The sequence below is a fragment of the Rhinopithecus bieti genome, unplaced genomic scaffold (assembly GCF_001698545.2).
Source record: "Rhinopithecus bieti isolate Rb0 unplaced genomic scaffold, ASM169854v2 scaffold_13029, whole genome shotgun sequence".
In the NCBI taxonomy this organism is placed as follows: Eukaryota; Metazoa; Chordata; class Mammalia; order Primates; family Cercopithecidae; genus Rhinopithecus; species Rhinopithecus bieti.
The window spans coordinates 1,408,371-1,425,490 of NW_016807982.1; the positions used below are offsets into that span (position 1 = coordinate 1,408,371).

At 44.6% G+C, this 17,120-nt stretch overlaps 1 protein-coding gene across 1 annotated transcript in view; it reads right to left on the bottom strand.

Annotated features, from left to right (window-relative positions):
• The window catches only part of CSMD2 (CUB and Sushi multiple domains 2), a gene marked incomplete at its 3' end in the record, with an annotated part of 670,449 nt that overhangs the window by 301,936 nt on the left and 351,393 nt on the right, over positions 1 to 17,120 (bottom strand). Inside the window, 1 exon segment of the mRNA XM_017884421.1 lies at positions 12,462 to 12,574. Coding sequence (XP_017739910.1) covers positions 12,462 to 12,574 — 113 coding nt within the window.

Genomic DNA, 17,120 nt, shown 5'->3' on the forward strand with positions numbered 1-17,120 from the left:
AAGGCATTCTCTTGGCCTCTAACGGCTTCTCCCTGTCACTGGTTATGTGCCATGGAGCAGCTGTTCAATCCCAGCTCCCCGCTGTGCCATCTTCCAGCTGGCCTCGCCTGCTGACTTAGCCCTGCTCAGATTGATACCCAGCAGTGGTAACAATAACTGTAACTGGGCACTTCCTATATGCCAGGTCCAGGGTACTTTACAAGTTCTTTACTTAAAGCAGCGTCCTTGACTCCTCTTTTTCAAACCCACGCACAGTCCATCAACAAATCCTTCCAAATATATCCCAAAGGGAACCACTTCTCACAATTTCCATTGTCTATCATCCTGATCCAAGTCTGTGATACCTTTCCCTTCATGACTATGGCCTCCCATTTTCCACCCTTGTCCCCATATAGTCTGTTCTTAGCACAAGAACCAGAGGGATCCTATTAAAACGTAAATAAAACCATATTATATCTCTGCTCAAAACTCATCAGTGGCAACCGATCTTTTCTAGAGTAAAAGTCCTTAAGATGGCCTGCAAGACCAATTTGTTCTCCCCATGACCTCTCTGACCCTGTATTTGCCCTCGATCACTCTTCTGCAGCCTCATGGGCATCCCTGATGTGCCTACAATATGCCAGGCATGCTTCTGCTTCAGCCTGCCAATTCCCCAAAAGGTTTTCCCCCAGATATCTCTACAACTTGCTCCCCTTTTCCCTTAAGTGTTTGTGCAAACACCACTTCTTCACTGAGGCCTTCCCTGACCCCTCCATTAAAATGACACCTGCAACCCCAGCTCTCCCTGTCTCCTTCCCAACTTTATCTTCCCAACTTTCTAACGTACTATACCATTTATGTAGTTATTTTTGTCATTCCACATTGCAATGTAAGCTCTACAAAGGCAGGAATTTTTATTCATGGGTGTATCCTCAATGCCTAGAATCATTTCATTTGGTCCTTATACTTTCAACAACCTTGACTGGTAGTTATTATACCTACTCGATAGATAATCAAATCAGGGTTCAGAGTAGTTTAAGTGACTTGCTGTAAGTCACACAACCAGGAAGCAGTTGTGTTCTTCACTGAGCCTCAGTCTCTTTTCTTGTGATCTGCACCCAAAGCAATCCCAAGGAAACTGTCAACCTTCTCCAGGATCTGCTCCCAAGCTCAGGCTCTGAAAACTCAGGTATTTGCTCTGGACTTGAAGTAACATGCCAATCCCCAAATCAAAGCTCACAGTAATCAGATATGCAAGGAAGGCTGCTTCCCAGTCCCCCAACTCTGGCTACATGAAAAAGTTCCCCAAGGGTTTGTTCCCTGGCAGGCAACTCACTGTCTAATCTGAATGCCTGATAAAATTCAGTTATTACCACAGAGTCATAGCCTCCCAACATGCATTCAAACTGTTATTATAAATGTGCATTACTCTCCATGTGTATCCAGCAGGAAAATTTCCAATGAACACTAACGTGGACACATGATCAAACAGAGGGCATTAGTAGGGAAACATACATTATTCAAGCCTAGCTAATACAGTGCGGCAGGGGGATAGCCCTCTGATTCACCATCCCTGGAAGAACAGGAGCAGTTCCAGCACCACGACAATTTGAGCCTGAAACCCCTAGTGCCCCAGCATCAGGGCAGCAGTGGGTGAGGGGTCTCTATGACCCGGTGCGGCCCATTTGTGGTCAGGTCTGTGGAGATGGTTCAGGGCACCTGGTCGAGTGGGAGGTGAAGAAAGAGTCTTCGTCGTCTCCTTGTCTTTGGCTCTAGTGTCACTAGAGAATGGGGAATGAGGAAGGGAATCAGCACCACAGAGGCCATTCCCAGGGGCAAAGCTGCTTGGCTTTTCCTTGTAGGGGCTGATGTGGGAACTGTGAGATATGCATGGCCATGAGGGGAGGCGATGCTAAGAGGGAGCCTCCCCTTCCTCTTTTCTCACGGTTGCATTGAGGAAAAGTCTCCTGCTCCTTGCCTCTCTCAAGGGCCCAGAAGGAAACTTCTGATTTCTGTGTCCACCCTATTTACTTGTTCCTCCACAGGGAAAGACTGCCTTACCTAGTGGATCTGTGCTTAATATTCACTGGGCTGCTTCTAGTAATGGATGATGTCATCATGCATCCCAAGCTTGAGCTAACTTCTGTTCTTCCTCCTTTACTTCCTGCTACTTAGCATAGGATGGCGTTTGTCAAGGTGAGCACCAAGTGAGAAGGAGCCTGAAAAGCTGTAGGGAGCTACATATGTATTTGGTGATCACCACTTTGAGCTGGATCTGAGAGATTGCATCATCAGGGTTGCCTGTAGCCACCACACGGTCATTGGATGCACATTAGAATCCACAGATAGAGTCTTTGTCCTCATCATGTTAGCCCGGGGAAATACAGGAGTTACAGCTCTTTGAGCAAGGGTTCCGCATACCAACACCACAAACTCTGCAAGATACATATTCAAGCCCAGCTGACCGGGGCCCAGGCTCTGGGGTGGTAGAACCTATAGTTGGCACACACCATATGGGAGCTGACTGACAGGTCATGTAAGTTCCTTCACTGAGGGGTAAGCTCTAGGGAAGATCCACATGACCAGGAATACTAGCATTAAGACATCACCTCCAGATGCTGGGGTCTCAGTTTTTGAGCAATCCCAGGGAGTTATATTTAGCCATCCTGTTTTTGTAACAGTCTGCCCAGGTGGGTGGGGTGATGAGTGATCATGGAATGTGCAGCACCATGGGAAATCAGCCATGAAATAAGCTCATTGAAGAGCTAACTCAACAGACTGGGAAAGACCAGGTTGTGAAGGGTCAGAGAACAAGGGCAGGTCTCCAGAACTCCAGAGTGTACTACCAGCAGACCCAGTAAGAAAAGAAGGTCAAAACAATAAGATGAACAAAATAGAAAGAACCTAGAGAATTTCTGGGATGTACTCATTCATGATGTTTGTACATGGATTTTTTTTCATGGAGCACCCACTAGCCTTGTGTCAATGATATGGATTTTTTTTCATGGAGCACCCACTAGCCTTGTGTCAATGATATTATACTGAACCACTTGTCTGTAAAAAGAAGATTCTGTAACTATCAACGCAGTGGAGGTAAAATGGAGCCTGGGGCTGGCTCCATGGTCTGGCTACAATTGAATGCACACCCCCTGAGAGTATGCTTAATATTCATTGGGCTGCTTCTTGTACTGTGCACTTACCCATGTTTACATGCACATTTCTGCCTACAACAAGCACACTCACAAGTACATATTCATGCACACGTAAACACATGGATACAAATATTCACATACAAAAAAGAAGTCATACACGTCATACACATACACTGTGCACGGTTTTTACCGTCTGTGAACAAAGTCAGGACTCCCAAGGGAAGAGCGCTGACTGTAACTGGTTGATGGAAATCTTACTAGGTACATTCATCTCCTCCGAATGATAATGACTACAGGAGACTGCCAGGCTGCTCCATTCATCCTTTATATTCTGGTTAATTACAAGACATTTTCCCGCTGTTGTAAAGGTTAGCGGGACACATGGTACACATTTAGCTAGAAGAATCTGGCAATACAAATGCCTCTCTAGTCTGCAGCATGAGTTATTGGGCTGAGCTAGTGGGAGACAAGGACCCGTTAGGGGAGGAGAGAGCAAAGGGAGGCCTAACCTGTCTCCAAGGCTCTGGGAGTCAAGAAGTGGAGGGAATCTGCATCTTCTTTTCTTCCCAATGGATTCAGACTTCTCTTTATGAGGGTGAGCCCCTCCACTAAACTTGGTCATTCCCCTTGCCCTGCCACTTGGCAGTCTTGCTCGCTGAACCATCTTTTCCTTTCCTGCCACTACTCCTTCACCAAATCCAATTTGCTCAGCTTTATACAATTCCTCCAATATGTATCCTTCTTTCAATGTTCTAAGATACTCCTACCTATACTCATCCTCTTTTGCTAGAGTTTTCTTTGCAGATTCATCCCTTCTAGTCCATCTTTTAAAAAGTTGCAGGGGTGATCTTTCAAAACTGAAATCTGACCTTGCCTTTTTCCTACTTGAAAAATTGTTGGGTGTACATCCTGCATTCTGCCCCTCCCTTATAGCTGAAGGTGCCTCATCATTTAGCCAACTGTCCTGCAGAAATGCTTTCATTACCCACACTCCTTTGCCAGATGAAGCCAGGGTTTGGCACACTGGTTCCTCATCTCACTCAGAGTTATCCCAAAGATGGAAAATCCATTGCACATGCTTGAGACCTAATGCTTCAAGGTACAGACTTTCTAGCAGGTGCTGTAGCCATTACTATGATGTCAAAGGGAAGAACAGTGGTTCCTGAACAGAGATAGGGAAGCCTCAAAGTAACAAAGGATGATGTGTCTGCTGCAGGTCAATTGACTTACAAGATAAATATTGGCATCAGATTTGATCTGGATGTTGCCAACACACAAATGAAGAGGCTGGGGTGGTACCACCACTGCTGCTGTACTGGCATGCTCTGTCACCATGGAAGGCTTGGTAGAGATTAGCAAAAGTGTTAATCCAGTAGAAACCAGGAAAGGAGTGATGTTGTGTGTTGATACTGTAATTACCGAACTTAAGAAGCAGCCTAAACCCGTGACAACTCCTGAAGAGATTTCTCCATTTACACAATGTCTGCCAGTGGAGACAAAGAAATCAGCAACATCATTTCTGATGTAATCACAAAGGTTGGAAAGGTGTAATCACAGTAAAGGACAGAAAAACACTGAATGAATTAGACAACAGAGATTGACCAAGATTACATCTCTCCCTACTTGAATAGCATGTCAAAAGTCCAGAAAGGAGAATTCTAGGATGCTTGGGATTTCCAGTAAGCAGTCAATTGTACCCACCCTTAAAATTGCCAATCTCCACTGAAAGTCTTTGGTCATAATTGCTGAAGATGCTCTCAGTATGATCATTTAAAATAGGATAAAAGTTGGCATTGGGGTACGGTAGTCAAAGCTCCAGGCTTTGGTGACATAGAAAGACCAAACAAAGCTATTGCTATGATGGTATGGTGTTTGGAAAAGAGAGCTTGACCTTAAAGCTTGAAGATGTTCAGTTTCATGACTTAGGAAAAGTTGGAGCAGTCATTGTGACCAAAGATGATGCCATGTTCTTCGAAGGAAAAGGTGACAAGACTCAAACTGAGAAAAATATGCAAGAAATAATTCAGCAGTTAGTTACTATTAGTGTCTATGAAAAAGGAAAACTAGAAGAACATCTGGCAAATTTTTGGATGCAGTAGTTGTGCTGAAGGTTGATGGGAAAAATGATGTCGAAGAGAATGAAAAAAAAATAGAGTCAGATACACTGAATGCTACAGGAGTTACTGTTGAAAAATATATCATTTGGGTGCTTTGCCTTGGTACATTTCATCCTTAGATTCACTGCTCCAACTAATGAAGAGTAAAAGTTAGTATAAAATAATTAAAAGAACACTCAAAATTCTGGCAATAGCTGTTGCTAAGAATTCAGGTGTTGAAGGATCACCCACCGACAGCTGAGAAAATTATGCAAAGCTCCCCAGAAGCCGGTTATGCACTATGCTCAGAGATTTTCTGAAAATGGTAGAAAAAATGGCCATCAACTCAACTAAGGTTGTAAAAAGTGCTTTGTTGGATGCTGCTTCGGTGGTTTCTCGGTTAACCACACCAAAACTGAGACCACTGGAATTCCTAAGGAAGAGAAGGATCTGGCATGGTAAATGGGAAGTGGTGTTGGGAGTAGCATGTTCTAGTTCCCAGAATAGTGCTTTGCCATTATTAATAAGCCATGTGGGGTTATTCACTAACTTCGGTGAATTCAGCTGGAGACAATGATGAGAGAAAGGAGAGATGTTTAAGAAATCACTCTAACCATTGGTTCTTGGTTTTGATAGCCTATGTGGCCTAAGCAATACTGTTTTCTCTACCTGGAACATTCTTTCCTCCCCTTCTCTGCCTGGCTACCTCTTATTTGTAGGTACCCAGGACCTCACTCAAATGTTATTGCCTCCCTAAGGGTGTCTACATCTCTCAGGTAGAAGTCACTGCCCTCCTCAAGAGTTCCTTCAGACCTCTGTTGAAACCCCATTGCACTGCAAAATCATGTCCTGTTCTTCTAGCTGTTGCCCCATGAGCTTGTGCATCTATATTCTGTGATGACACTGAGACAGGCACACAGAAGTTTCCCAATAACAGTTTGATGACTGAGTGAATGAATGACTGTTATAAGAATATGTGCTTTAAATTCATTTCCTGTCAAAAGGAGTGGGTTACACTTGAAACCTGGTGAGTTCACGGGTGCCATATTTTGTGTTCATGCATCAGTAACAGGCTTCCTCTGGACTGAACTCACAAGCTCAGTTTTGTGGACCCTGGGCTCCTGAGCCAAGTAGCAACAAGCCTGCAATTTTTGCAGAGACCATTGGAGGTACAGAACCTGGACATTAGGCTGGAAAGTTTGGCAGATCAGCAGGCCAAGAAGAATAGGACAAAAGAATCAGAGCATGGACCACAGGATGCCTGAAGCCCCTTCATTTTGGCCTGAGATTGAAGATAAGTCACAGTCAAGAACCCAACATGTTCAATGGAAAACAGAAGCTTCAGCTTGCTATTATAAAAAGCCTCAACCATCTCAGTCAATGCAAACGTTTTCAAATGAATAAGTTTATTCTGCAGACAATTGAAACTCAGTGCAGGACTTCTAGAAGGCAGAGAAGCCAATAGTTTTCACTGTGGAATATCTTCCATCTCTCAGTCAGCAGGGTTGACTTGGCAAGAGAGGCCGTGACAGGTATAGGAAAGGCAGGCTGGGATCTGACTGAAGGGAGGGGCCAAATGATGATCATTAGGTCAGAGTGGAAGGCAAAGAGCAGGTGTCTAAGGAAGAGCCAGAGGAGCCAGCTCTTTCTCACTGTGGTTTCACTATTTAACAAGCGAGTCAAAGTGATTGATGAGTATGAGGACTGAGGGTTCCATTTCCTCAGAATCTACCAAGTGCCAGGTATTTTATACCGGGATCTTCTTTCATTTCCAATAGCCCTGTAGGGTTAATAAGAGCCCCTCTCTACAGATGAGGAGGGAGATAATGAAGGTGCTGTCCTCCCAGCCAGGGAAGCCCCTCACCAGTGGCGATTAGCAGCCATTGAGTACATTAAGAAAGGCTCTTCTCACCATCATTTCCATAGACTTGCAACATTCCTGGCCGGGAGGCAGACTGATTGATTACACAACCTCAACAGGCCCGCCCACCAGAACTGAAAAAAAAACTCTTAAGGAACTTTAAAGTCCTGTGGTTGCCAAACACTTTAGCTACAGGAACTTATCATTTTAACATACTCTTAGGTAAATACCCACTACATAAAATACTTCAAAGAGAAACTGCTCAGGTTGAAGTAGGGGTGGAAACCTGAAGTCCCACCCACTCAGCCCCTATCAAACCATGCTGGAAGACCTGTTAGTCTCCAAGGAACCCACTTTGAAAACCACTTTTTTGACCCTATCTTCTCACGTTATACGTGGGGAGGGGAATGGTGGTCTCAGCCTCTACTTTGGTTTGAACTTTTCACATCATTATCTCTAGCCCAGACCCTTCTTCCCTGAGCTACAGACCCACAGAATAGTCAACTGCTCGCTAGATAGTCTCCCGATCCCTGACATCCCAACATCACCCAGAATCAATGTGTCCCAAGCAAACTTCATTCCCCATCTGTCTCTGCCCCAGACCATCTTTGTTAATATCATTTTTTTAAACCACTTAAGCTAGATTCATCCCTGACTCCTTCATCTTCTTCAACCCCATCCCCTCCCACTCCCACCAAATCTAACTAGTCATGAGTCCAGTGGGGTTTACCAGAAATATGTTTGGTCTGTCCCTTCCTTTTCATCTTCACTCCTGTTTAAACTCTGGCTCTTGTTACCAATTCCCCAAGGTTCTTAACCATTTTCTCAGTTTGGATTCTAGGGCAAAGATCTTCCTAAAACGAAAATGGGATCATGTCTCCCCTCTCATTAACAACTTCTGATCACTTCTTGTCTATGACTCATGGAATCAAGCCCAACTCTACTGAGGCTTTCACAACTTGACCACTACCATACTTTCCAGCCTCAGTGCTTGCCACCTCTCCTGCTTGCTTTTCTCTAGGTGGCAGATATACCTCTAGGTTGGCAAACATTTTCTGTAAAGGGCCTGGTAGCAAATATATTAGGCCTTGGGCCACTTGTCTCAGTCATAAACTTCTCAGCTCTGCCCTGGTAGTGCTAAAGCAGCCGTAGAACAGGTGTACATGAATGAACGTTGCTGTGTTTCAATAAACCTTTATGGACACCGAAATGTGAATTTCATGCAATTTTCATGTGTCATGAAATATTATTTTTTTCAATTTCTTTTCTTTAACTGTTCAAAAATGTAAAACCCATTCTTTGATGGAGGGCCATACAAAGGTAGGTGGAGGGCTGGATTTGGTCTGTGACCACTGCTTTAGATGCATGGAAATAGTTGTGGTTCATTAGACGTGGTAGTTTCATGCTTTCTTGCCTTTGCTTGACCTGGAACACGTCTTCCCATGGTCTGTCTGGCATCTTTCTGAGACCCACATTTAAGTCACTGCCTCTTTTTTGGCTTTCCTTAAATCCTTCTGGCAAAACTAATTGCCCTTTTATCTCTAGCCCTGGAACTCTTAATCAGGCCTCAGTTACAGCTCTTATCATGCTGTACAGAAGTTATAGATTTATGTCTGTGCCTCTCTTTAACCTGTGCTCCTTAAGAGCAGAGATTGGCCTAGTAGCATTCATCTTTTTTGCTGTCACATAGTAATGTCACTCCAAAATGCTTGTTAAATTGAACACAGTTGCCTACCTGCTGATAACCAGTCTGAAGCAGAGCCCGACTAGAACTCAGGCCTTCTAATACCCTGTGGTATTAGGTAAAATTGTGTTTGGCCACAAACATCCTAAATTCTGATTGGACTGAGACAAGAAAATAATGTACTATGTTGTAGGTTATCTTTTAATTTAAGTTTACTTCTTTTTGTTTATCTGGGAAAAAATATCTGTCAATACCATTAGAAGTTGGTAATCATTAGCTCTGAAGTGCCATAAATCACTTAAGAATCTAGTGCCACAAAGCTGACTGCGGGTGAAACTGATCCAATGCCAATGATTCTTCCCCTGCCCTTCCAGGTCCATTCTTTAAACCTCTCTGCCCTGCTCTGTGCCCCAGGAAGCTGACTTCTGTGGACTGCTAGAGAGCAAGGGAGCCTGGTGGTAATGCCAGCCAGGATCCCAGGGCACGGAGCAGGACACAGCAGGGCCTCTGGTCCCTTGCTCCTGGCTTCCTGTTGGATTGACAGACGGGAAGCACAGTGCATGGGAGAGAGGAGACAGGTCAAGCTACTGATCCCCTAATCCCCTCCTTGTGCACTGGCTACTATGGATCCCTGTGGTCTCCTCCTCCTGCACTGTGGGTGGGGAATAGCTTTTCAGGTCTGCCAAGGGGCAGCCCTCTCTTCTATGGTTCCAGCTCTTGCCATCTTCTTCTCTGGTCCCTTTGCACACCTAGTGGTGATGTAGGCCACCTGCTGTTTAGTCCTCAGGGGCCTTACCATCTCTTGCGGGCTCCTTTAACTCCACCCTCACCTCTGTATATTGTGCCTTCACTAAACCCTCTACCGTTAAAGCTGTGCAGTATTCCTTCTGTCTCCTGCTCGACTCCTGACTGAAATCTATTTCTGCCACTGTTTTAGGATGTATTGCCAATAATAAAGCTTAGCTTGGTCTTTACGGGCTCCAAAGTTTTTATTCCTTTGGAGCAGTAGTTGTCAACTGGAGGTGCTTATACACATAGGGACATTTGGCAATGTCTGGAGACTTTTTTGGTTGTCATGACTATGTGTGTGGGAGGGGCTGCTATTGGCTGCTGGTCCCTGTGGCTCCCTCCTACTGCACTGTGTCTAGCATCTAACGGGCAGAGGCCAAGCATGCTGCTAAACATCCTGCTATGCACAGGACACTTCCTCACAACAAAGAATTATCCAGCTCACAATGTCAATAGTGCTGAGGCTGAGAAACATTGCTTTAGAGAGTCCCCAGTGGAGTTACTAAATGATCACTATATATCCTTGCACTATGTAGCCTCGGTCAGGAAAACACTAGAAAAAGCAGGTTTCAAGGAAGAATCATTTATTAACAGAATCACAATAATTGAGCATGCCAGACCCTAATTAACACTGCTGGGCTTCAAATCCTGGCTCCTACATATTATTAACGAGACCTCAGCCAGCTAGTTACCTTATGACTCTCTTTCCTCAACTGTAAAATGGGACGAGTAGTAGTATCTCCTTCACACAGTTGCTGTTAGGGTTGAACAAAGTAATAAATGCCAAGTGCCTAAAAATCTAGCAAGTCCCTTTATACACTGGCACACACTAACATGCAAAACTTCATTCTGGGATATGCTAAGGATGATAGAGAGAACAGAGGACAGGGCCTGCTTTCAAGAAGTCTGCAACTAAAACAGTGCTTTTTAGATTGTGAGTTGTTCCCCGCAGCAGACTTGTAAAATTAATTTAGAGGCTGCAACTAGCATTTAAAAATAAAAATGACATTTTCAGAGCACATTGTACATAGTAAATACCACTTGGTCATATTTTCCTTTTAGTTCTACAGATGTATGCTTATACTGGGTTGTGATTTTTTTTTTTTTACAGTGGGGTGAGATGAACAAAACAAAGTTTGAAAGCTACTGGTTAATAGGAAAGGGAAGACACCCAAAGCACCATAAAAGGAGGCCCTGTAATTCTGCAAATACTCACAGAAGTCTGTGAATGAATTAGAGCTTTACGGTTCACAGGCTGTGTGATCTTGAGCTAGTTACACAACCTCTCTGAACCCCAGCTTCCTCAGCTGGAGGAAAGAAAAAAAAAACAGAAATAAAAACAAATGTATCACTGTACTGTGGGGAGTACTGAGTGGGACAATGCACATACAGTGCCTAGCACGGGGCCTGGTGTGCACAGATGTGGAATCGATGTGTGATCTGGAGACTGCCTGGCTTGGGTTCTTATTGCCCATTGCTGCCATCAAACCTTAACCTTAAAAACTGACAAATGGGCCCTCCGTAACTTGAAATATTAGAAACACCCAGCACTTACTTAATCAGAAAAAATTATAACATTCATCTCTGCTTTTGTTTTTTGAACAACACAGCAGAAAGATACAGACAGCTGTTCCACTCATACAAAGACCCAGCCTCAGCAGTGGAAAAACGTCTCCAAGAACGCTCTCGGCGTAAGGCTTTGTTACACGACTGAACCAAGTTGGTTTCTTGTTTACTTTCTAGATATTTCAAATGTGTACACCCAAGGCTAAGTAAATTAGGCCGTTCCTAAAAGATTCAGATTTTGAAGGTAACGCTTCTTCCTTCAGGGCTGCTTTCATCCCAGTTTCCAGCCAGAAAGCCTGGCCCCAGGGACCTTGTGGAGGGAGCTCTACTCCGCCCTATGCTACCTCAAGGGTGGGTCAGCAGGCATTTGGCCTCAGAGCCCAGGGTTCACATAGGTCCTTATACTTAACAGGTGCACAATATAAGCTTGCTGTCTATTCTGTTAAAAGACAATCTGAGAATGGTAATAGTTAAAGGCTTAGTGAGCACGTTATGAGGCCAACCCTTGGTGTTTATCTCTATAAATGTTGAGTACTTTGAATACGCTCAATGTCGAAAAGGAATGTGCTGGTCTGCTCCCATCTATCAGCTGGATTTTTGGATCTCCTCCAGTTACAGACAGCTCCTTGCTTCTGGGTTAACCCACTCCTTTTTATAGGTGGTTCTTCGGTTAGGAAATTCTTCATTACTGCAGCAGAAATCTGCTCAGCTGCGATCTCCACCTGCCATTCCTGGTCTGATCTGTTGCCACTAGATGGTTTGTCACAGATTTGAGCATCAAAGCTAGCATGCTCCCTAAAGTGATTTTGGAATATATTCATGTTCTAGATAAAATGAAAAAGAGTAGAAATGTAGGCTGCAGAGGTTGGCAAAAGCTGGTGGTTAAGAGGGTGGGCTCTGGACTCAAAAGGCAGGAGTTCGGATGGCCTTGGGAAATTGCCTTAACCTCTCTGAGCCTTAGCTTCCTTGTTCATAAAGTGAGGTGATGACTGTGTTTCCTTTGCAGGGTAATGATGAAGATAAAAGGAGATGGTACTCGTCAAGTGCCTAGCACTGTGCCTGGCTCTTAACAGGCACCTGGTATTCACTATTATGATTAGCCTGGCCTTTGAGGGGCAGCTCCAGCTACATAATTTGGGAAACATCCCTGTCTGGGGCAAAAGAGACGGGCAGATGCAGAAATGCAAATGTGCAGACGTCTAGTCTGCAAATAGAAACGTACAAAGAAGGCAAGGAAGCCTGAAGCCACACCCCAGTATGGGGAGGCGATGAGCCCTCCAGGTGTCATCTCTGCTGCCCGCTGAGGAAGTTGGACAGTCCTGGGACCTGCCTACCTTGGTATTGGGCACTGAATCCGCGCTGCCGGTGGTTGCCATCCGATGTGAAGTGCAGTCGCAGCCAGTTCTTGCTGCTGATAACGGGGGCTGGGAGGCTGGCTCCGGTGAACCTGTGGGAACAGGAAGTAGATGGGCTCAGGGACCAGAGCTGGGCAGTAGAGTTATATGAGCATTCAGGGGTTCCCCCACTTCCCTTGAGTGCCAGGGCCTCAGCCCAGCTCTCGAGCAAGAAGGGAAGGTGGTGTTGCCCCAGCCCCCTCAAGTACCCTAGGCCTGAGCAGTGTGAGATGGCTCCTCCGGGGCCTCATCACACTGCTGGCTTTCCCTCAGCTGCTGGGAGGAGGCAACTGATCCTTCAGACCACAGCACCCCCTGCTTAAACTCCCTAAGCATTCCATCCTTTTTCCTTTTTCTAGTTCTTTGCCTTTTCTGCTTGGAATATATTCACCTGTGACCCTTTCTCCTGCCCATCCACGTCCCCCAAGATGACTTTGGGAAGCCCCTTAAGTATCACATCTGCAGTAAAGTGTTCCCTACTCTCCTTGGCTTTGAAGCATAGATTTGGGTTCTTATCCGGGTTTCACCAGTGTGACCTTGGACCTCAGAGAATGCTCTGAGAACGGGAGTAATACCAGCCCTAAGAGTTTGTGGGAATAAATAAGAAATCATATGCACAAAGAATCGAGGTCAGTACCTGGCACATATTAGCTTAATAATTATAATTTTCCTTTGTCTTCCTCTATGATGCCACAATATTTAATTCAAATTATAATTCAGTTATAGAAGTGTGTGGTTTCCTCAAGATAACGCCTCAAAGCGGGCAATGTGGCCTAGTGGTGAAGAAACGAGCTCTGGAGGGATCAGCTGTGTGATCTCAGGAAAACTACAGAAACCCTCTGAGACTCAGTGACCTTATCCATAACATGGGGATCATAATGACCCCTCCCTCAAAAGACTGCAAGGATTAAATGAGAAAATACACAAAAAAAGCTCTAAGCACAGTCCCTGGCCATAACAAGAGGTCAGTAATGGCAGCTGCTGTTCCATTCTTCATCTTGATTTCCAGCATCTAACACAATACTGGACACAAAGTAGGCATGTCAGAGTTCCAGCAGCAAACAGGTGTCACCGTCATATAAGAAGAGTCCCAGGAGTTTGATGAATGACTCTTTTGCATAGGTCCTTATACCCTTTCTCTACACTCTTTCACATAGGTCCTTATACCCTATGTGAAACAGTCATTCATCAAACTCTTGGAACTATAAAGGTGAGGGCTGACTATGGGGGAACCACCAGGGAGGGGCAGTATCCTGGGGCTGGCAACTGAGGGACTTGTTACCACTCCCAATCCTGCAGCAGAGAGAAAATAGTTATCTCCAAACAGGAAGCTGCATGTAAGAAGACACCATATAGGACCCAGATCTTCTTTCACAATCTGGGGCTATAGTCAATTTGTGAAAAGTCCATCAAGAGGAGACAAAGAATGAATACCCAGAACTCTCCTCCTTCCCCTCCTCCAATCTCCTACGGATTCTCCTGTTGATCTAGCCCAACTGGAAGCCAGAGAGCAAGAGAGCATACTGATGCAGCCCCTTGGGTAAGTCTTCTCAGGCATGGAGCAAGGAGAAGGCAAGGGAGAGGATCTGGAGGTGCAAATGGAAGACATCCAGCATAGTGGGTCTTCATAAATATGCATTAAACAAAAGAACTAACCAAGGAGCTTCACGTACTGCAAAACTGAATTCTTACTATAATGAAAATGCTGACACACACCAAACTTCAGGAATATAACCTATACTGCTATGCTAAAAACTATTATAAAAACCAATTACTGTATTTCACCAGATCCCATTTAAAATAGTTTATTACAGACTGAGTCATTTAAGTTTTCTAAGGAGCCACAAACGTATTGTGGGTTTTTTTTTTTTTCTCCAGGCCAAATTCAATTCTATCTCAATGACAAAGCTTGGAGGCTATTTATATAAGGGAAGTAGAAGTAGGGAGAATTTACCTGAATAATTCAGGACCAAAAGCTCTTTATTGCAAAATGGAATGAGGGGAGGGTGGGCAGGATGAGATTAATGATCAAGATTGTAGCAGGAAGTCAGTGACACTTCCCTGGCCTGTGAGATCAGGAGAAGCCCTAAGAGGCATCTCCCACCTCCCATTGCTCCCACACCTTTACCCACTCCTAGAAATCCTGTTAATTGTTAATTTCCAAGGCTTAAACTCTCAGGGCCCTGTGTTGCCCATGCATCTTTACTCTGTTCTGCTGCTGCCTCCCTGGACATAAATGTTGGGCAGTTGAGAGTTTTCTTGGCATCTATCAAAGAACTGGGGGCTTACATGGCAGAATCATCACATCAGACTCTGCCATTGAGATGGTGTCATGCCTTGCTAGAAACTCTCCAATGAAATGAACCAACTCCCAATACCTGCAACTTGGATGACTCTTAAAAGCATTATGTTGGGCCATCAAAGAGGATATACTGAGAGTGTATACTGAGTGACTCATTCATATGAAACTCTGCAAAAGAGTTTAGTGAGAGAGAAAACAGATTAGTGGTTGTCAGAGCTGGGGGTGAGAGATAAAGGTTGGGGATTGTCTGGCTGGGAAAGAGTACAAGGGAACATTTGGGGGTGATGGTAATGTCTTACATATTGAATGAGATGTTGATTAGATGAGACGTATACATTGGTCAAAGCTCCAAGGAACTGTACATTTAAAATAGGTAATTTACAGCCAGTCACAGTGGCTCATGCCTGTATTTCCAGGGTTTTGAGAAGCCAGGTTGGGAGGACTGCTTGCGGCTAGCAGTTGGAGACCAGCCTGGGCAAGTCAATGAGACCCCGTTTTATTTACCTATTTATTTAGATTTTGGACAGCATCTCCAAAATATAAATAAATAGGTAAATAAATTAAATGGCAATTTTATTTTATGTAAACTATATTACAATGGAGTTAGTGAAAAACAAATCAAAACAAAACTAATATTCAATGGCTCTAATCCTCAGGGTAAAATACCTTACTACAGCCTACAAGGCCTTGAAAAAGCCACTGTGCCTTTACTTTTTCTGCCTCCTCCTCTTTATCCTTTATGCTCCAGCCACAGATGTCTCCTCGCTGTTCAAAACTGGCCAGACCTGCTCCTGCCTCAGAGTCTTTGCAGTTGACATCCCCTCTGCGTGCTACACTGGCACTTCTCCCAGAACTCCACCTGGCTCAGCCCCTTGCTTCCTCCAAGGCTTTGAACAAATGTCACCTTCTCAGTGAAGCCTTCCTGGTCTGACGCCTGCCTGCCTTTCACCCTGAGTGTGCACGCGCACGCGCACACACACACACACACTGTTCTCCAGTCAAACAGAAGAGTTCATGTATTCAGGAATACACATTGTTCTTGTGTGCTTCTCTGCCTTTGCCCTTGATGCTCTTTATGCCTTTTCTCACTGCACCACCTGGCTGCACAGAGAGGGAAAGAAACTTGTTCATGGTCACACAGCTATTAAGTGGCAGAGGTGGGATTTAAATCCAGCCAACCCATCCAGAGCCTATGCACTCAGCCACTACGTTACACTGACATGTACATGCAAGCATGAAGGAAGGCAGTTGAACGGTTTAGGCTGAATTCCATTCTGTTCCTTTTCTCCCCTCCTGACTTCCCCAGGATCCTCTTTAATTTTGCTCCCTCTTAGAATCATAATTAAAGGAGAGAAACACAAAGAGAGATTCTCCCCTTCAAACCTTTCTGTCCACATTAACTTCACTATGGGGGGCTTGGGGAATTCCAAGTTCGCCCAGAAAATTGCTATTGCAGTACAACATAAATGTATTTAAGCAATTACAATCAATTTTTTTTTCTTTTTGGTAAATTGACTTCTGTTAAATGGGGCTTCATTAATGGAATCTGGCTTGGGGAGAATTTAAAAAAAAATCACTCCCTTTAATGCATGTAGTTGATTATAGAAAAGTGGCTTTCAGCTCCTCTGCAGACAGCTCTGAGCCCTTCTCTTCATGAAGGAGAGCTCAGAGCCGATTTTGTGGGAAGCATTTCTTCTTAAGAAGCTTCTCATGTGCAGTCGGGATGTTGGGGAGCTGAGTGATCCCCACCAAGATGACAACAGTGACTGTGCAAGGAATTGCTGCCTAATTGTAAGTCGAGGGGGAGGAGTTTTAGGAGATATTGGTTTAAATCTTAGCATCCCTGAAAACTGACATCTTCAGGAGAACATTCATTCATGCAGTCATCAAGCACATCTCGTGTACAAGGCACTGTGCTTGCAAGTGAGGACCACTCCCACTGTGGTTCTCTAGATATAGGGAGTCCCTGAAAAGCCTGTAATGTATATGATTCAGCTGCAACGTCTTCCTTTCTGTTCAGTCTCCATTCTTCCATCAATAGCATCTGGCTTCTGTCCTCCCAGAGCATCTTCTGTGGGCATTAACTGTTAAGTAAGCTATGTGCATGGCCCTGGTCTGATTCAGAGTTGAAGCACTTCTGCATCCCAGTACTAAGCATAAACCATACTTCCCCATCCCCAAGGCTGGCCTAGGAGAATGTGAAATATAGGAGGTCCTCACCACCTCATCCCTACTCCCAAGCCCTCTTCCCTTCCCACCTGTCACCTGCTTTCCTCCCTAATAAATGGAGAGGACAC